A 21,777-nucleotide genomic window follows, 5' to 3' on the forward strand; every position below is an offset into this window, starting at 1 on the left:
CATAGTCTGGAGCCACCTGAAAATTTTATCTTATATTAACTGTACATGCTACATACAATATAACCACATTTAATAGTAAAATGTTACTCTTCAGGTAAAATCGGCATACCAAAAAAAAATGCCAGTTTATACAACAGGGCCCTCAATACAATGCCTCATATTCATAATCCCACCTCAAGGTGTCTCAGATTAGACAAGTCTGGATAGCATACCATGTAAGTTAAGTTGCATGTGATAAAAAAAGTCAAGGAAAATACGAAACTACTCCATCAGAAATCCAGAAATTCCTACAGTCAAGGAACACTGGGGGGAAAAAAGTCCTTAAGGTACCTACCTGTGCATTTTGTCCTGAAAATTAATTTGCAGACCTGCTTCAAGTGAAAAAAGCTTCAAAGCCAGTCTTACAGCCAGAAGAATAATAGTGGACAGCCATAATTATGAAATCTAAATTTTAAAACTTTACCTGTTTCCTTTTTTTTATCAGAAGTAGTATCCAAAGTAGTTAAGGTAGTAGGGGTGCTTTTATAAATATCCTGACTGCATACTCCAGAATCTTCTTCATCAGATGAGAATGAAGATAAATGTTCTAAGTTTTTAAGTTCCTTATCAACTTTTTCTGATGGACTGTTATCCCCCGTTTCAGACACTAAAGGTGTGGGTATTGTAGATGAAGTCTTTGGAAATGGTGGGGGACAAAATGTACGAACGATCTGGGTCCCTGGTCGTCTAGTCCTGTTAGGCATTCGTACAGCAAGAGTGGAAAACTGCTGCTTGGGCCCAGATTTCAGAAAATCTAAGAAAGAGGCAATAAATCCTGTTTTGACTTCTGGCTGTTTTTCCTCTACTTCTTTGATCTTCTGTCTCATTTTTTCTTGATGCTGATAAACATCATGGCAGCCTTCTGAGGGAGGAGGAGTATATGGCAAATATATATCTGTTCCCCTTGAATTCTGGCGTTTGCCTTGGATAGGTCTTTTCAGCTGTTTCAGATTACTGTTCTCTTCCTCTTTAGTTTGCCCTTTCCCTTTAGTTTTCTTCTTCTGAAGGTTAAAATGCAGTAAATCTTGGTTTTCTTCTTCAATCTTGACACTGATTGCCTCCCCAGGTTGGGCCATGGCCAACAGTGCAAGTGCACTCCTCGTCAGATTCACTGACACACCACTGTCATCACCCCCTAAGGTGAAGTCACTCTCCGATGTAGCACTCTCTCCACTTATACTTCTACTACTGGAAACGAACTCTTGGTTTCTGTTATTTAATGAACTATCAACAGGAACTTCACAATCATCTTCAAAGTCATGATTGGTTGCAGGCTGTTTCTTGAATGGGCCAGACCTTTGCTCCTGGACTTCATGACTTGGTCCAGTCACTGGTGAAGTTAGTTTAGATGCTTTATTTTGACTTGGTGTTTCAATATGCTGTTGATCAAGTGTCATTTTTGACTGAAGGGTAGATACTGGTGAAAGGTTTACCGTAACTTGATTTCCATTTAAGGAAATATCATTTATATTCTGTGGCTTTCCTCCTGTAGCTGTTATAGAGTTAAAATCTGAACTTACATGCCCGACATCTAATGACTGCTGAAAATGAGATTTAGAATTACCATCTTCAACAGTTGGAATGGTTTCATTTGAAGTTGACTTGGAAAAATCAGAAGGTGTAACCCCACAAGCTGCTGCTGTAGCTGCTAAGATATCATCCACATTTGATAAAATATTTCTTTCATCATTGAGAAGAATTGACTCTGGAAAACATATTGATCCAAGGGAAACAAAATGATTCTTTGAATCATGCTGATTTGTTTCACTAAAATGGCCCTTTGTTGTTAAATGTTGTTGTAAAGGTTTTGAAGACTCAGAGAGGTCCATTTTCATAATTTCAGAATTCTGAGTATGGAGTTGCTGCTGAGAATGATCACCATTGCTCTGAATAATATGACTATCCATTTGAAGAAAAGGATGCACTATTTGTTGAGGACTTGGAACATGATGTACTTGCAAAGACGCCTTTACTTGTCCTAAACCTGCCTGCAGCATTGACTGCTGAAGAATTTGTAAATCACAGGTAGAATCTAAAAGGATCTGTGTATTAGGAAGAGATGCCTGATGGCCCTGCTCTAAAGTATGATTTGGAATTTGAATCTGAGATGATGCATTAATTATTTGATCATGCTGCTCCTGGACCTTGGCATCATGTACCTTATGTATAAGAGAGTGCTGCTGGTTTAGGTCTTTAGTATTCAATGTTATTTGTGGAGTTTGCATTAAATCAGTTGCCTTCTTAATATCAAGGGCTGCTGCACTATTGACTTGGCCAATTTGTTGGTTAAGTTGTGTCACTGAACCAACCATACTTTCTTCTTTTTTTGAACTTTGTAGAGCAATCCCAACAACGTGATCTTCAAGATGGGAATTACTTCTGATTACGCTCTGAGAATATCTGTCATCTGCCTTTGACACCTTATAAGTTGATTCTTGAACATTAATTTCCCCATCAGATAGCCTTTGGGTCGATGACTCAAGCGATACTTGTGGCTGTAATACCTGTAACTCTTGCATTGGAAAACCATCTTTTTGCTTTGAAGATGTATACACATTTGAGTCAAGTTTCCTTTCAGCATAAGACTTTGGATCAGGGGAAGGTATGCTGTTCTTTAATGTCTGACAATGAGTAGAGGACGTAAAAGATGACTGAATGGCAGGCAAAAACTTTTGGGACTGGGGAGATGATGACCCTTGAGCTTGAGCATTTTGGGAAGAGTGCATAGAAATATAATTCTGGGTTGTGCTAGACTCTGGCAAACTCTGAGCCCGAGAGGCGGAAGAATAAGAAAGAGAAGGAGCTGTTAATGTTAGGGACTGCCCCGAAGCATAGCTTTCTGAAGGATTAACAACGGACAAAACTTGTGATTGAGATGAATAATTAACCTGTGTCTGGCTAGCTGGTGATAAACCCTGAGAATGACCAGATGAGTAACTTTGAGACTGGCTAACTGAAGATAGATCTCTTGTTTGAGCAGGGTAATTCTCATTTGTAACTGAGGGTAACACCTCTTGCTGATTAGAAGAATAATTAAGTGTCTGATTTTCAGAAGTTATAGTCTGAGGTGAACCAGAAAAAGTCAGTGTTTTATATAAGGATGGCAACTTTTCAACTTTGCTGGATCTATAAACCTGTGAATGAACAATAGATGGCACATTATGTGGTTGTACTAAACCATAATTTTGGGACTGACTAACTGATAAAAGGCTTGGTAGTTGTGCTGTAGAATAAATTTGTGCTTGGCCTGATATTACAGAACTCTGGTTATGTAAAGGTTTGGAATAGCTTAGTGTTTGCACAGGAGGAATTATACTTTGAGGTTTGGGAGTCTGAGTTGATGTGAGTGGTTCCTTTGCAGAAGAGCTTTTTACTATTATAGTGGAAGGAGGATACCCTGATGATGGAATTACAGATGAATAAGATTGAGCAAGTTCCACTGATACCTGGGAGGTCTTCTGCTGCAGTCCTCCATTGCTCACCTGAGTGGACTCTCCAATTGGGCTACAGGATAAAGATGACTGCCTGCTTGTTTCCTGAAAATTAACTACATTTGCATTTGATAGATAACTATGTAAGGAATGCTGTGAACCAGTCAGTTGTGCCTGAATAGACTGGGTACCTGAAGGCCGCTGATGGTGTTTAATAACACTACATTCTCGAAGAGCTCTTTCAATGGAAGCAGTAGAATTAGTAAAGAGAGTTGTACTGTAGGCTTGAGGCATTTGCTGGGTTCCCCCAAGTGCTGAAGGCAACAAACTGAACTGAGGTTGTAAAAGATGGGGTGCAGACTCTTGAGCTGAGCGATATGTTGAGGACTGAGGTGGTACACTGTTACATAACACAGAACTGCCCAGGCGCTCAAATGCCAAAGCAGTCGGAACAGTTCCCTGGGAAGTTTTGATTTGTAGCAAAGGGTCATGAGGATTTAGAATTCCATTTGATGTAGTGTTAAAACTTGAATCCTGAAGCACCAAAGGTGAGGTGGTAGCAAAGTTCCTATTGTTGAAGGTGGTGGGATGCTGATAAGCAGAGAGGGCAGAAGGTGAAAGTGTTCCAGTGGTTGGCAAAGGTCCAGTAACGAACAGTTCAGCTGCTGCGGAGGAATGCATACCTATGAAGAGAAGACATGAAGACATTTATGCAATTACCACACAAATATATATGTTTTCATAGTAGATACTTCTGTAACATTTGCTCACTAAAAAGCATGTAAATACAAGGGTATATAAAATGGAAAGTGATAGTTTCTAACAACAGTCCTACTTTTTGAGAAGATTCTGAAAATTACATTTTCAAATAGCTAGCTTTCTTAAAGCAAAAACAAAATTACAGTTATCAGCAACTCATACCTATAATTGTTACATAAATGTGATTATAAACAGTTAGACAAGGCCAATTAAGAAACCAGTAAAAATGAGTCCTGGCTAGGTGGCTCAACTGGTTAGAGCATCATCCCAATATGCCAAGGTTGTGGGTTTGATCCCCAGTTAGGGCACATAAAGTAGGAACATATGAATGCATAAATAAGTGGAACAACAATTCGATGTCTCTCCCCCCCGCCCCCACCCTCCTTTCCACAATCTCTAAAAATCAATGAAAAAAATGACCTTGAGGATTAACAAAAACCACCTGTAAAAATGCACAATCTCTAGTGATCAATTTAACCAATGCAAAATAACAATGGACAAACTCAAATATTCATAACATTAAAATTGAAACTAAGCCCTGACCAGTTTGGCTCAGTGGATAGAGCTTCGTCCTGCGGACTGAAGGTCACAGGATCGATTCCGGTCAAGGGCATGTACCTTGGTTGCGGGCACATCCGCAGTAGGGAGTGTTCAGGAGGCAGCTGATTGATGTTTCTCTCTCATCGATGTTTCTAACTCTCTATCCCTCTCCCTTCCTCTCTGTAAAAAATCAATAAAATATATTGATTTTTTACAGAGAGGAAGGGAGAGAGATAGAGAGTTAGAAACATCGATGAGAGAGAAACATCGATCAGCCGCCTCCTGCACATCTCCTACTGGGGATGTGCCCGCAACCCAGGTACATGCCCTTGACCGGAATCGAACCTGGGACCTTTCAGTCCGCAGGCTGACGCTCTATCCACTGAGCCAAACCGGCTTCGGCAATAAAATATATTTTAAAAATTAAAACTAAATTATCTACATTTAACATGATAAATAAATCTCACAATTACAGTAAGGTTAATACTGCAAAGTTTCTCTTATCAAAATATATGCACTTTAAAAATCTCTTGCAATTCAAGTTTTGATGCCCTATGAACAATTTCTAGTAACAACAGATGCATGTTTATCATAAAAGGCTAATCAGAAATTAATAAAGTACTGTCAAGAAGAAATTGTTGCCGAACCGGTCTGGCTCAGTGGATAGAGCATCAGTCTGCGGACTCAAGTGTCCAGGGTTAGATTCCGGTCAAGGGCATGTACCCTGGTTGCAGGTACATCCCCAGTGGGGGGCGTGCAGGAGGCAGCTGATCGATCTCTCTCATCGATGTTTCTAACTCTCTATCCCTCTCCCTTCTTCTAAAAAATCAATAAAATATATTGGGGAAAAAAAGAGAAATTGTTAACATTTCAGGACAGCATTTTAGCCATATACAGCTAAAATAAAAAAGTATATGCCCTTGTCATCCTAAAGTTCCACTTCTAGAAATTTATCCTATAGAAATAAGTGGACACAAAAAAATTTGTACAAGATATTCACTACAGTTATTATACATAATGAGTAGAAACAACCTAAATGTCCACCAACAGGGGATTGATCAAATAATGATGGCATACCCTAATAATATTATTGCTATAAACATTGATAGGTGGATATATGTTTTGATATACAAAGACATAAAAAAAAAAAAAGGGTTGCCTTGACCAGTTTGGCTCAGTGGCTAGAGCGTCGGCCTGTGGACTGAAGGGTCCCAGGTTCGATTTCGGTCAAGGGCATGTACCTTGGTTGCAGGCACATCCCCAGTAGGGGGTGTGCAGGAGGCAGCTGATCGATGTTTCTCTCTCATGGATGTTTCTAACTCTCTATCCCTCTCCCTTCCTCGCTGTAAAAAATCAATAAAAAATACATTTTTTAAAAAAAGGGTAAATACAAACTGATAAATCTTCCCTAAAAAGTGGGATTGTTGTTAGAAACTATCACTTTCCATATTATATACCCTTGTATTGTTTACATGATTTTTAGTGAGTTTCCATTAAAAATATTTTTTTCCACTTTGGAGAAACTGGGGAAAACAGATTCTCTAGTCCTTTCAAAAACATTCTTCTCTTACTTCTTTCCATTAAATGTCAAAAAAGTATTACTACTACAAGGACAGAAAATATCTAGTTACACTTAAAAGAATAAATAACACTTATAATTAGTGGTTAAAATAATATTACCATAGGAACTAGAATAGAAAGTCTAACTGAATATGTAAAATTATTCCAGGAAGCAAAAGATGAAGCTATTGTGTTTTTTAATATTCTGTTATATTTTACACTAAACATTATCTTCTTAGAAGCAGAAATTGCTGAGGCATTTTGAGAAGCTCTATTGTAATTTGCATTAGAATAAAATATTGTTTCCTATAGCTATCATTTACAAATGTTTTCTCAAATATGCTATGACGTTTTATTCTTTAAAATAAAACCTTAAAAACTAACCTTCCTGTTATCCTGTAAAAAATAAAAACATACAAATAACTGGGGGTGAGAAACAGTTGAAAAGTAAAATAATGAAAATAAAATTTACAAGTACATATAAACGAACACAATACAGAGTGGGGCGAAAGTAGGTTTATAGTTGTATGTGAAAGTCTATTCTTGTATTATTATTAATTATTGTATTATTTTCCATACAAACAACTATAATACCTACTTTTGCCCCACCTTGTATAATGATTTTTATTAAATAGTGATTCAGTCAATTTAATTAAGAATAAATTTATGTAACTTTAATGATGAAATCAGTTCCATGATTTTATTCTATCATATAAGCTACCCAGCCTGCAGTTGCTGACATATGTGAATTTAATCTTTCACCAAAAAATGAAAAATAAAGTGATGAATGTAAATTTACTAAATGAGGGGGAATTCGTTCACAATGTAAACGTATATAAAATCATTACAAGGTATATTTTCATTATCTTACAATTTTATATTCACAATAAAAGCTAAAATTTAAAAAAGAAAGTTAATCTCTGCTCCTCTCAAGTAGACAAGAACTACAGTTAGCCCTTAGATACACAGGTTTGAACTACATGGGTTCACTTACATAAGATTTTTAAAAATAAATACTGTAAATGTATTTTCTCTTCCTTATGATTTTTCTTTTTCTTTTTTTTTTTTTTTATAAAAATATATTTTATTGCCGAGACCGGTTTGGCTCAGTGGATAGAGCGTCGGCCTGCGGACTGAGAGGTCCCCGGTTCGATTCCAGTCAAGGGCATGTGCCTGGGTTGCGGGCACATCCCCAGTGGGGGGTGTGCGGGAGGCAGCTGATCGATGTTTCTCTCTCATCGATGTTTCTAACTCTCTATCTCTCTCCCTTCCTCTCTGTAAAAAAATCAATAAAATATATTAAAAAAAATATATATATATTTTATTGATTTTTTACACAGAGGAAGGGAGAGAGATAGAGAGCCAGAAATATCGATGAGAGAGAAACATGGATCAGCTGCCTCCTGAACACTCCCCACTGGGGATGTGCCCGCAACCAAGGTACACGCCCCTGACTGGAATCGAACCTGGGACCCTTGAGTCCGCAGGCTGACGCTCTATCCACTGAGCCAAACTGGTTAGGGCTGATTTTTCTTTTCTTTTCTTTTTTTTTTTTAAATATATTTTATTGATTTTTTACAGAGAGGAAGGGAGAGAGATAGAGAGCTAGAAACATCGATGAGAGAGAAACATCGATCAGCTGCCTCCTGCACACTCCCCAACTGGGGATGTGCCCGCAACCCAGGCACATGCCCTTGACCAGAATCGAACCTGGGACCCTTCAGTCCGCAGGCCGACGCTCTATCCACTGAGCCAAACCAGTTCGGGCATGATTTTTCTTAATAACATCTTCTTTTCTCTAGCTTACTTTCTTTTAATATAGCACATAATACATATAAACATATAAAATGTGCAATCGACTGCTTACTTTATTGGTAAGGCGTCCAGTCCACAGTAGGTTGTTAGAAGTTAGGTTTTAGGGGAATCAAAAGTTTTTGCATGCCCAGCCGACATGGCTCAATGGTTGAACGTCGACCTATGAACCAGGAAGTCATGGTTTAATTCCCAGTCAGGGCACATGCCTGGGTGGGCTAGATCCCCAGTGGGGGACATGTAGGAGGCACCTGATTGATGATTCTTTCTCATCATTAATGTTTCAGTCTCTCTTTCCCTCTCCCTTTCTGTCTGAAGTCAATAAAAATATATTTTTTAAAAAGTTATTTGCAACACAGCAAATATAATGAATACTGTAATAACTATGTATGATGCCGGGTGAGCACTAGAATTATTAAAGCGATCACTTTGCAAATTATAAAAATGTCTAATCACTATGTTGTACTCTTGAAACTAATATACAATAATATTGAATGTCAACTGTAATAGGAAAAAAAGTAAATTTTGCTCTTAAAAAGAAGTTATATGTGGATTTTCAACTATGCAGGGGAGGGGGTCAATACACCCTTAACACCCATTTTTCAAGGGTCAACTGTATTTAAGTTGCCAGATAAAAACTTTACTTCTAGGGTTTATCTTTAATAATTATCTTCTTTCTTCAATTTGGTTTTTATCAGAGTGCTAAAACTGAATTTCTGCTAGTAAAATTTATTTTGTCCACCTTAAAATTGTGAAAAATTTCAGGTTTTAAAGTTCACTGGAAAATCAATAATTAACTTCACTCTCAGCCACACTACCATAATGATAAGGCCCATTCAAAGTATATTTTTACAAGACTTAAAAATTCTGAAAACAAAGAATCACCTGTCTGCCAGGATGGAGCCCTGAATTGTGGTAAAAGAGTAGTTCCTGAAGAAGCAGCCTGAGCTGTTTGAGATTCAACAGAAGAGAGAAAGTTCATTACTGAAGATTCCTTAGTGTTAGTGCTGGCACTGTTCACACCAGTATCAAATGTTCCAGAAAGACCTACATTTGAAGATAAAATATATCCCAAAGTAAAGATATTATTAATATAAAATTATATTTCTGATATTTTTAAAAGGACTCTCTGAAATTTGAGGCCAAAATTCTACAATTCTAAACTGTCTTATTTTGAAGTAGCAAACAAATATTAATTTGACTAAGCATAGTTATCATTTAAAATCTATAAAGATGCATGAAAAAGATCTCCCAACTAATTAGTTGTTTATATTCCTTATCAATAAAAGACAAAGCTTTTAATCTCATTTTTATTTTAAAATTTCCCATGACACTGTTATGTACTGCACACATATTCATAACCCAACATGTGAAAACTGATTTTTTCCCCCTTATTCACTAAATGTATCCAGATTCTGTTATATTTCACAAGAGAATTTTTACCGGTTGGCTGAGGTGTGGTAGGATATCCAGGAAGTTGATGAGAAGCTGCAAAAGTCTGTCTCTGAAGGCGATTTGTTTCAGAGAGTGAGGGATGTCCTTCTTCATAGCTTAAACTAGAGAATAATAAAAATAAGTGACCAAAAACACAATGCTCAAACCATATGATCAAAAAATTTCTAGAAAAAAAGTTTCTAAAACAGCAACTGTCAAAAGTAGCGGAAGTCTTTGACTATAAATTCCTGATCTATAGACCAATAGATCAAGCAGTCAAAATGGGGAAAGCACATTGAAGATATACAAGGAAGAAAAATGACACATAATATTTTCTTTAATTCAACTTTTACCTCCTACAAAGTCCTTTTACTGAGAGTGGTAAAACATGGTACAGTGGGAAGAGCAATATCCCGGAAAACAGGAGAGCTGAATTCACTATCCAAGCTCTACTACTGGCTTACAGTGTGATTTCAAGAAGTGATTCAATTACTGTCAGACTAATCTCCTCATCTGTATGAATAAGGGACTAAACAAGATAATCTCCAAGGTCCCTCTAATTTTAACATTCTATGTAATATCAGATCATTCAAATAAATTGATCATTAATATTATTTCCCAAAAGCTTGAAATTACATTTTGAGTCATTCAGAAAAAGATGTTTTCTTCTCTTGATTTTTATTTTGAATATTTTAAGCCCACAGAAAAAATTAAAATAGTATAGTGAATAACCCACACACCTGTCACCTAAGATTGAACAATTGTTAACATTTTGTTATCTTTTACTACACACACACACACACATTATTTTTTTTTTTACTAAACCACTTGAAAATAACTTGCAGACATCACAACACTACATCCTTAATTCCTTCAGTTGTATCTCCTAGGAATAGAATATTGTCCTATATAACCAGTATTAACTTAAAGAACTTCAACATTAAGTCAATAATAGCATGTAACACAGAGGTCATAATTCAATTTCCCCTAATTATTAGCAAAATATTTGGAAATTTTAAAGCTTTTTCAATGTAGGATCCAATCAAATTCAAGAACAGCATTTGGTTGTATCTCTTTACATTTAGTTTTTTAAATACACACACACACACACACACATACATACATATATACTAGAGGCCCGGTGCATGGAGGTCCCTCAGCCCAGCCTGCGCCGTCTTACAGTCCAGGAGCCCTTGGGGGATGTCCGACTAATGGCTTAGGCCCATTCCCCTAAGTCCGCAGTCAGACATCCTTAGCGCTGCTGCGGAGGTGCCCCTGCCACCACTGCTGCGCTCACCAGGGGAGCCTTTTCTGGAGAGCAGAGGTTCACTGGAGAAAGATATCCTCTGCAGTGTAGAATGACTCAGCACAGGAAACCAGGGTGGCTGCCCTACGAACTCCAACCCCAGATCCCTCAAACCTGTCTTCTTACTAACACAGTCCCGGTCCACTCTGCCCAGGCCCAAGGGACAATGGATTCTCGGTGGAGCCAGATCCCACTGATAGGTGGGAGCCTGGATCTCAAACAGGCACAGCAACGGACACTGAGCTTTCAACTGTTCCAGAAGAAACCTGTTTCTGTTGCTGAGACAGAACACACACAGACTCTCTCAGAAGCAGAGTCAGAGAAGAAGTTTCACAATGTGGACAGTGTGGGTTGATCGCTGAGGAATCTGAGCCTTGCTTTTCATATTTCAGGTGGAAGGAAGGCCTGCTGTGGGAAGAGGATACTCTCAATGGGGAGGACTTCCTGGAGACGGAGGAGAATCAGAAGGCTCCAGGGGCGTGCCCATTACTACCTCTGGCTCTTCTGAGAAAACCAGGATGGAGACCTGAGCTTTCAGCACTTGTGGACCTGGCATGAGTCAAAGAGAGACAGCCAACCCAAGTCAAGTGAGTGAGTGGTGAGCGGCAGTGAAGGGACTCCTGAGCATCAAGGGTGTATTTCACAGAATTGCAGGGAGGACTTACAGTCAGGTGTTCAGGACAAATAGATTCCTGACCTCTTTCTCTTTGTAAAAGTGCTATATTTTTTCACAAGGAATTAGAAGATTTTCAGTTTTTCGAAAAGGACCTTTACAAAGCCATAGCAAAATCTCCAATGGAGTGGTATTTCTTATCCATGAGAGTGAGTATTCTCCAAACAGAGGGACACGGTCAGTTTTATTACACAGACAGATACTGAAGCTAAGCATCACTGTTTTGGTTCTGACATTAATCTGTAATCAGAATGGGCACAAGCCATGTGCCTCTCAGTACCAGCAGGAAATTCTCTGTCCCATGCACCTGTAGGCTTGCTAGAAGGTTGTGGTGGGAGCCACTGGGTCAACACTGTCAAGGGGGCTTTATCTCTTCAACCTGATGGCAGCTGAGTAAGCAGGATTCTTGTCTTAGAATAGTTTGGTTCCCATGAGAATAAAATCAGGATCATTTTACCATTCCTTCCTTAGAGAGGTCAATGGGGCCACCACCTGTTGCAGACCTGTGGGCTGCCCACTAGGGAGCCATTTCCTCCTTGCTACCTGGGTGGCAGAACCTTGATTGGGTTGCCCTCTTCTTAGGGTTATGTCCTTTTTAGGACCATGGGCTCCACCCAGCTCCAAAGGGCGACTCTTCATTAGTCTAGGCCAGTGGTCGGCAAACTACGGCTTGCGAGCCACGTGAGGCTCTTTGGCCCCTTGAGTGTGGCTCTTCCACAAAATAGCGACTTCTGCGCACGGGCCACGAAGTTTCAATCGCACTGTACGTGTGCGCCCGCACGTGGTATTTTGTGGAAGAGCCACACTCAAGGGGCCAAAGAGCCGCATGTGGCTCGCGAGCCGCAGTTTGCCGACCACTGGTCTAGGCCATTGTGGGGGCCTCGTCTTACCTGGAGATTGTTAAGTGGGTTGTGCTGATTCTGGCCAATGAAACCTGGGGGACATCTGATGAGGGACATGAGACAGGATACCGTGAGCAAAAGTGAATGGCAGGGGGAGAAAGTGGAGAGAACCTGGGTCCTCAATGACATTTTTCAGCTGCTCATGTATGTAATCTTGGATCATCTCTACTTTGGAAGCTCTTACTGTGAGAGGGAATGATTTGTCCCTGTTGCCCAGAGCCACTTGGTTGGGTTGCTATTATCGAAGCCGGCTAACAGGCAAATGAATCTCCTCTTCGGCATCTATACTTGCCTTCCTGCTTGGAGAGCACTTGGGAGAAGGTACCACCAAGCAAAGGCCCCCTCAGAGGGCAGATCTTAAACCAGAGCCTTTCAAAACAGGACGTGAGGCAGGGTGGAGGAGAGGCAACCCCCACTCCCCCATAGGACTGGGGCACAGGGACTAAAGCCACCACCCAAGGAGCTGAAATACACTTGACTTCCCATCTTCAACTTTGGAATTCATGGGAACTTTTCATTCTATTTCCTAACATTGTTTTTCTTCACATAAAACTGATATTTCTGATCTTTTTCCTACTTTCTAGTTAAATTACTTAACCCCCACCCCCACTCCCACTCAGCACATTGTCCACATGAAGCAGTTGTGCATGGACCCCGGCTGCATGCCACAGGTAATCCCAGAGTATGTGGATAGCACCTGCCAAGGTCCACACAGTGATTGTTGCAAACACAAAAGGGAATAGAAAGCACCTTGGGTGGATGTAGCAGCTTTCGCTTCCCCTGAATCCTCGGGTTGGAAGTCTGGGCAGGTGGTGGTGACAGAAGCCCAGCACAGACCACATTCCTGCCTCAGGTGAGGTCTGTGTAGGTGAATTCCCAGGTTGCATGAAAGGGCCCAGTCATCACAGCTGAGAGCTCAAACTTGCCCCAGGCCAATTGTTCAACAGCAGGGACAGTGTCCCTTCCACTAGGCTTCAGTAACCCTGGCTGGCTGTGGTTCAAAGCAAAAGGATGAATTACTGACTTTATCTAGGGTGATTCTCCCTGTCTCTCCCCACCCAGACTGGCCCCTCTGTGGTGAAGTTGGAACTCTCCTTTCATGAAAGTCCCTAGAATGTCCGCTTGGGGAGGCCAGGACTTTGCCTATCCTGGTCCCTGCTGGCTTCCCAGTGCCCAGAACTGTCTGGCGCCCTCATGTGTGTTTCATAAGTATTTCTGAATGACTAACTTTGACCTGTTTAGATTAGGGATGCTTTAAAGGCCACACTACAGTGGGAGAGAGGAAAGTGCCCAGTGCATCTGGACTCTGAACAGAGTTTAAACGGTAGGAATAGAGAGAATAAATGAAGATGGAGCCTTGGAGGGTGGCAGGAAGGAGCTGCTGGAGAAGGCAGGGTGGCCCCACTCAAATTTTCAAGAACCAGGTGGGAGAACACAGCTTATCTTTACTGGCGTGGGAACTTCTGCTGGCTTGGGTCCAGGGTCCAGGCCAGGCAATGCTCTGTGGGCCCAGGATAGAACTGGGCTCCATCCCCTTAGCACCCTACTCATGGCCTGGCCAGGACTGAATCTGATGACAAGACTGTCCTTGATCCCTGTTCAATTACCCGAAAATCTCCAGGGGTAGTTTCCAGATCCTGGAGGAATGGTTGTGAGGAAGCCCCTGAATTCTTCCCAGAGAAAGGAGGTGGTGGGAGGTATTCCTGTTAGGCTCAAACACATCCTTCTAACACAAGAAATTTTAGGCTCACCTTGTTATTTTTCCTGTACCAGACCTGAAATCAATCATTTCTACTAGGAGCCCCTTTAGTGGGCATTGGCGTTTAAAAACCAAGATCTGGGTGTAAGGTGTGTTCGATGCCGGAGGTTTCATTTGCTTTTAGGCCCTTTTGGTGGACAAAGCTAGTCTTTTAAAATATATGAGTTCATACTGACAATTCTCATTCAAATCTAATATAGTATTCCTCATCTTCCCTGATTTCACATATGTATCTCCCTTTTCCTAAGGTTGGAATCCTAATTCACAACTACATCAATATTTCTCATTAGCTCTATTTGAAAATACTATAATTATAATGCAACCTCTACCAAAAACAAATCTACTAAGTAAAGGTCAGTATTTCTTCATAGTGCTTTCTGTGCCAAGATTATATCCCACTAAGTGTAAACAGTTAGAATACTGATTCAAAAGTAATATTGTTACAGCTACCTTATTACTTGTAGGAATTACATTTTGTTTGTTTGAAGACTCAATTTAGGGTTATTTTTAAATCTTTTTTGTTGTTGTTAATCATCACCTGAGGATATTTTCCCCTTTATTTTTAGAGAGAGTGGAAAGGAAGAGGAGAGACAGAGAGAGAGAAGCATCAATGTGAGAGAAACACATCAATTGGTTGCCTCCCACACGCACTCTGATCAGGGCCGGAGATTGAGCCTGCAACCAAGGTACACGGCCTTGACCAGAATCTAACTCAGGACCCTTCAATCTGCAAGCCAACACTCTATCCACTGAGCCAAACCAGCTAGGGCATAAAAATCTTTTTTTAACTTTAAAAATAAATTTTATTAAGGTATAATTTACACACAATCAACTACATCCATTTTTTAAAATCTTCACCTGAGGATATGTTTTTATTGATTTTAGAGAGGAAGGGGAAAGGAGAGAGACACACCAATGTGAGAGAGAAACATCCACAGATCAGCTGCCTCCTATACCCTCGACCTAGGTATGTGCCCTGACCAGAATCGAACCCAGAATCGAACGGGTGATGCTCTAACTAACTGAGCCAGTTGGCCAGGGCAAGTATACCCATTTTAAGTGCACAGTTCACTTATTTTGATAAATAAATACACCAATATAATCACAATCCTAGCCAACTTTTCCTTCACAACAAAAGGTTTCTCATGACTATTTGCAATCAATATCTTTTTCATCTCATCCCCAGATAGCCACTGATAAGCCTCATGCCTATATTCTTTTGTGTCTGGCTCTTTTCATTCAACATGTTTTTGAGATAAATTCATGGTGTTGCATACATGAATAATTCATTCCTTTTCAATGAGTTGTATGAATACTAGTATATCATAACATGTTTATCTAGTCACCTGAGGGCCATTTGGGTTGTTTCCAGTTAGGGACGACTATGAATAAACAAACCTGCTTTGAACATTTGTATATAAGTTTTTTGTGGACATATGTTTTCATTTCTCTAAATTAAATATTTGGAGTGGGATTTCTAGGTGAGAAGGTAAGTGCATGTACTATTTATTTCACATTACCATTAATAATGAATGAATATTCCATTTCTGCTTTATATTCTTTTGACCATTTGAATTTTTCAGTCTTCTTAATTTTAGACATTCTAAGTAGGTAGAGGTATCTCATTGTGGTTTAATTTGCATTTCCATAATAACAAATGATGAGGAGCAACTTTTTATATTTTTATAGACTATTCTTATAGTTTCCCTTATGAAGTTTGTTTAAATTGTTTGGCCAAAAAAAAAAAAAAGTGGTGGTTAGCTGTCTTATTAGTTTTTAAGAAGTGTGTATGTGTATTATATAAAGTCCATGACAAGGACTTTATATTTTCCTCTGGAGAAACATTGGAAGGTTTTAAGCAGGGTAATGACATCACCTGATTTATATTATGAAATATTAAATCTGACTGTTGCATGCTTAATGGACTCTAGAAAAGCTAAAGTGGAAGCAAGAAAAGCAAAAGGAGGCAACTGCAACAGTCCATGTAGGAAACCATGGACTCAAGTCAGCAGGATTTACTAAGGGAGTAGATATGGAAGGAAAGAAATGAATCATAGATGGCTCCCACTTTTAGGCCTGAGATACAATAAAAGGTGATATTATTTACTGAGGTGGGAAAGATTAAAGGAGAACCAGTTTGGTGGTTAGGGTGATATCCATATTTGTTTGAAATACCTCTTCAATATTCATGTGGAGATAATAGTAAGCAACTAGGTATGAATCTAGAGATATAAATTTGAAAGTCATTTGATATACATGGTAGCTTCACTAAGGATGACATAGGATGCTACCATAGTAATCCAAGTGAAAAATAACAGTACCTTGAATCAGGGTGAAGTAGTGGGAACAGAAAAAAGTAGACAATTTCAATATATATTTAAGAGATTAAAAAGTAGTAGTACACACAACTCCCAGGTTCTGGCCTGAGCAACTAGGTGGAGAGAGGTGTGACTGAGATGGACCTCACTATACAAACAAGAGCTGGGGTGGTGGGGGAAGCATGAGCTCTTAACTAAAAGCCCATCACATACCCAAGTAAAAGTTCAGAGAGGTAACTGCATATGGATTAGGTGCTCAGAAGAGGTCTGGGCTTTAGCACATGTGTCCCCAGAGATGATATTTAAAGCCATAATCATGGATGTTATATGCTTAGGAGAAAGCACAGAGTGGACAAGAAATCACATCAGTCCCAAGCCCCGAGGAAATGACAACATGTAGAGATTAAAATAGTCAGGACTAACGAAGAACAGGGAAAAGCAGTGGGCCAGAGAGGAAAATACAGTGCTATGAAAGTGAAAGGAAGCTTGTTTCAATTAGGGGGGGGTGGGGGGGGAGGTAATGGTGACAAAGAACAGCGAAGTAAATATATTAATAATGGTTAGGTTTCCAGGCCAGCTACAAAAGCTCATTCAACCCATAATACAGGTAGATGTATCTTATCATGAAGTAGTTAAGTACAGTAATTAAACATGCGGCTCCAGATCCACAATGCCCAGGTTTAAATCCCAGCTCCACTACTTACTAGCTACGTGTCTCTAAGTATATTAATGTCTCTATGCCTCGGCTTCCATTTTCAGTAAAAGAAAGTAAAAATACGTACCTCAAACGATTGCTGGAAGATTAAATTGTGTGCATGTGTGTTCTAGTACATCACTTAAAACACTCAGTAGCTAGCACACATTAGTTGCTCAGTAAATGATGGTTACTATTACTTACAACATTATTTCTATGGGAAAACACTTTCTGAACAACAAAAGTTTATTTAAAATAACCTTAGTAATTTGGGATTGTCCTTACTCCTCATAAATTGTGATCTTACAAGGTCTTTTTCCAAAAGCCTTGAGGGAAACTCTAACTTTAAAACTCACTCAAAAAGTCCTTAATATAGTAGCTGACCATTTTTAGAGAAGCTAATCATTATTTTGTTTTTTTGGAGGGGTACCTATCACACTCATTACACATACTATAATCAGAAAGAACTTATTGGGAAATTCTAAAAACTGGTGGAAAGAAAAACCCCGGACTGTTTCAAGTTAGAAAGGCAAAAAAACAAATATAAATCATTGTAAAACAAAATATTTCCATTTAGTCACTTTCTGGTGCATATTCAGATACAAACATCTGTCATCACCATGATAAAACTGCTATCTCTCCCTGTTCAGTACAAAATATAAGTAATAGAGAAAAGGCAGCAGGTCTGCAGCTTCCTGATGTCATCTTCTTTCCAAAAGCATGTGAAGGTATTTATAGTATCTAAAATAGTCCCACAAAAAATATTTCCAATTCCATAGTGATAGGCAAAAATATGCTCATTTGGTCCCTAAAACCAACTGAGAAAAGCACAAATAAATGGAGACTAATATGACCAGTTCTTACCCCTGAACTTCCATGTACCTAGCCTGTATTGTTTTAGAGAAATATTCAGAAATCCCTATTTACACCCTATTTTAAGGTAAAATGCTGGTGTTTCCCATTAGCTCTTTATTTTTCAATGGTTAAAATAAGAGAAATACCTATGTCTGATGGAGCGGTTATATAAAAAAAGCATTACTTTAAACTCATGAAAAATTATTTACCATGCTTTTCCCTATCAACTGATGAAAATGTTCCATTTCAGGACCAAGCAGACAGAAAGTAGGATGTTCGATCCCATGCCAGTAACAACTGAATGTCGTTATCATCTATAAGCTTCTGAATAGGTTACTGGAAACAAGGCGACAGACAAGCTAATTCTTTATGGATATGTATCCATATTACCTCATCACAACCAGTACTCATTTGCACCTTCAAGAAGAAAGTGCCACAAAGGGAAACAAAAACATTCAACTGATAACCTGAATTATGAAAAAGCTCTTTAAAATGTTATAAAAATATGAACAGGCTTCAGAAAATGAAGAATACTGAAAGACTTAAGGGCATCATTTCAGATTTGGTATTTTCTATATAACTGAAATGAAAGAGGGCATTGCACAGTTTGAGGAATAAAACGAGGTGCAATTAAGAAGTGTGTGTAGCCCTGTACAGATGGCCTGATCCTAACACAAGATGTTAACAAAGCAAGTTGGTGGGGGAGGGGGAAAGCCTGCATTTTCTATGCTATAATTTTGCTGACCCCATCCCCCAATATATTTTAAGGGGGGGACTTAGCATTTAAAAATCAGTAACTTCCAATAAACAGAAAATAATTTTTTTTCTAGATTATGTGTTCCAAATGAATCTACTTACTGTTTTCAAATGTGTTTGGGAAGTCATTCTTTGTTATTTTGATAAACAACATTTGGAAAATATGACAAGTAGATTTAGTTTCTTGCCTCAGAAGTATTCTGCTAAAAGAAATAACAGGAATAACTAGGTAGCATTTACCTAATAAAACATTTTTTTCATTTAAAACATAAAAAAATGCTGCACAAATTCCTATCATTGCTGTTCACTGAAGAGAAAGTAGTTTTAATTTGTAAATTATCATTTTCAATGCAAAAGCTACTTGAAAAATGATAGTCAAATTACCACCAAAATAATAATAGTAATGGGAAAGGTACCAAACATCTTTCATAAAACTCCATGGTTTAATTGTATATAATACAGAGTTATGACTGTTTATAACTATTTATTTCAGCATTTAAGTATTTATCTCCAAATTGGGACATCATATTATTTTTTTAAAAATCGCAGTTCTTTTAAGCAAAGGCCCTAAAATTTTCTAAGGAAGCTGATTTCCCGTTTCTTGTGCCAGATTTTTCTCAATTTCTCATAATCATCCCAAGATACTAACTAAAGACAAAGATCAGCTGATCTTCACACCTATTTTCCAAATAGTGAACGTGGAATTTTCATAAAAACAAAGATAACCTAGAACACTGTAATATGTAAAGTAAAAAAAAAAAGTTCACTTCTGTCTGGACAATAATGAAGAAATCTGATGAGGCAAAGCCACGAAGCTTCCTGTCGGTAGTTGAGGATGAAGTCATGAGCGACCCCGGCTTCCCGATCCCAGTCCTCAGACGCGGCACCCACCTACCGGGCTCAGCATTGTTCGGCGGAGGTGGTTTCAAAACGCCCCGCTCCCGCACCACCCGAACCAGACCACGCCTTCCGGCCATCATTCGAAGGACCGTTTCGCGAAGTGGCACTACAACACGTCTCCCGTGCGCTTAAATACCGAGAAAGCGTCAATATCTTAGATTCCCTTGGTTCTGCTATCGACTCGCAGAGATGAACTCTTGAACCCCGCGCTACAATGACGACCAGGGCGCCAGAAGCCGAAATGGAAAAGCACGCCCCTGTTCTTCAACCTTTGCGGCCTGCACGGAAGCCCCCCTCCAATGTCTTCCCAACTTTTGGTCTCCCCAACACACAGAGCGATTCCTTACTTCTGCCGCTGCTGCGGCAAGGGAAGGAGACCGAAGAGAACTCTGAAGGCGGGGAAGAGAAAGGGCTTGGGCTTGGCCGGCACTGCAAACATATGTCACCCGCTCGGCGCAGCGTTCGCGCCACCAGGACCCCTCCCGGGGCCCCGCGCCCCAGGGGTTCTCCCGCCGCCCAACCCTCCCGGACCCCCCAAAGTCAGCGGCCCGGCTCGGCGCCTCTTCCTCTCCGGCCTCCCCCACCCCTACACTGCCAGGCCCCCCAAGACCACATTGCCGGTGCTAATACAATGGAATGTCACAGCCCCGACCTCCTCGGAGCCCCCCTTCCCCCCTCACCCCGGAGGCACTCTCGGGCTCCGTGAGAGCGAGTGCAGCCACGAACCCAAACTTCACCATGTGAGAGCCCAGGACCCGGGAGGTGACGGATCCCACGAATCCCGACCAGCCCTCCCTGGTCCCCACCGTCCCCCACTCGCCCCGGGCGCGAATCCCGCGCTGGGCGCCCCCGCCCACCCCAAGACCACCGGGAAGAGTCACCCGCCGCCGCCTCGGGGGGGTGAGGGCGGGGAGGCGAGCGGAGGGCTCCCCACCCGGCCCGGACCCCTGCGCGGTGCTGCAAAGGGGCGAAGGCCCCAAACGCATCCCCGGCCTTTCCTGGCCCACCAATACCCCGCCGCCCACCTCCCTACCTGGCCTTGATGCTGGGGCTGCTGCAACTGCTGCCGCTGCTGCTGGCGGCGGCCGCCGCGGCTCGGGGCTCGTAGGCCCAGGCGGGGGCGGGGGGTTGTGCGGCGGCGCTGGAAGCGGCGGGGGCAGCGGGGGGCGCGGGCGGCGGCGGCGGCGGGTCGGCGAAGCCGGAGGTCGCGTAGTTCCTGTCCATCGCGGGGGCGGCGTAGGAAGGGCGGGCAGCAGCGGGGGCTCCTCCAGGGCCCCGTGGGAGGGGAGTGGGGGGGGAGGGGAGGGGGGAGGAAGAGGAGGAGGCGGCGGCGGCGGCGGGAGCCGCCCGCTCACATGGCCCCGGCGGCGGACGGGCGGAGGTCGCGCTGGCCAGTTTGTGCCCTGGGCTCCTGGGCCGCGGCGCGCGGCGAGGCCCCCGCTGGGCGTCAGGGAAGCGGCGGCATCCGCGGCCCGGGCTCGCGGCGGCGGCGGCGGTTTCGCCCCATGTTGGTGGATTTCCCAGGATGCACCTCCCGCCCCCTCCGCCCCGCCCCCCCGCTCCGGCGCCCCGCGCTCGCAGCTCCCGGCCGAGCGGGCTGCCCTCGAGGCCTCCGCCGCCACCGGCCGCCTCTCGGTGGCTACCGTGGGGGTGAAGGCTCGAGGCCTCCCCCGCCCAGCCCGCTCTGGGGGTTCCGGAGGGGCGCCCCCCAGCCGTAGCCCGCGGGCCGCGAGCTTCCCGCCGTCGGCTGCTCCAGGGACAGCTGTCCGCTCGCCGCGCCCCGCGTGGGCAGGGGCCGCGCCTGATGTTCGCGCTGCGCGAGGGAAGGGGAACTGAGTGGAAACGGGTAGGAGCTGCAGCGGGGGGACCTGGCCACGCGTCGCCTGGAGCTCGTGTTTGACCCTTCGAGTTACTTGGACCCAGATACTCGGTTCCCACATCGCGACTCCTTTCCCTGCGCCTGGTCCCCGACCAGAAACAGCTGAGCGGGCTGTTCCCCGGTTCCGTTTACTCCCTTCCTGCCCCGAGCTGCTCGGTTA

At 41.9% G+C, this 21,777-nt stretch overlaps 1 protein-coding gene across 4 annotated transcripts in view; it reads right to left on the reverse strand.

The window, feature by feature from the left end:
* Window positions 1–20,977, reverse strand: part of QSER1 (glutamine and serine rich 1) — a 63,780-nt gene extending 42,803 nt beyond the window's left edge. The window contains exons 1-4 of one of the 4 annotated variants that reach the window (XM_036326312.1): window positions 20,772–20,977; window positions 9,585–9,697; window positions 9,027–9,089; window positions 3,662–4,153 (exon numbers count right to left, since the gene is read on the reverse strand). In XM_036326312.1, the coding sequence (XP_036182205.1) occupies window positions 3,662–4,153; window positions 9,027–9,089; window positions 9,585–9,697; window positions 20,772–20,962 (859 nt within the window). In that variant the 5' untranslated portion in view covers window positions 20,963–20,977. Of the gene's footprint in view, window positions 1–463; window positions 4,154–9,026; window positions 9,189–9,584; window positions 9,698–13,206; window positions 13,391–20,771 lie in introns of those variants that run through there. The other 3 variants (XM_036326311.1, XM_036326308.1, XM_036326309.1) reach the window with 3 other exon arrangements.
* Between the last annotated feature and the right edge of the window lie 800 nt (window positions 20,978–21,777).

The sequence above is a fragment of the Myotis myotis genome, unplaced genomic scaffold (genome assembly GCF_014108235.1).
Source record: "Myotis myotis isolate mMyoMyo1 unplaced genomic scaffold, mMyoMyo1.p scaffold_m19_p_10, whole genome shotgun sequence".
NCBI lineage: Eukaryota > Metazoa > Chordata > Mammalia > Chiroptera > Vespertilionidae > Myotis > Myotis myotis.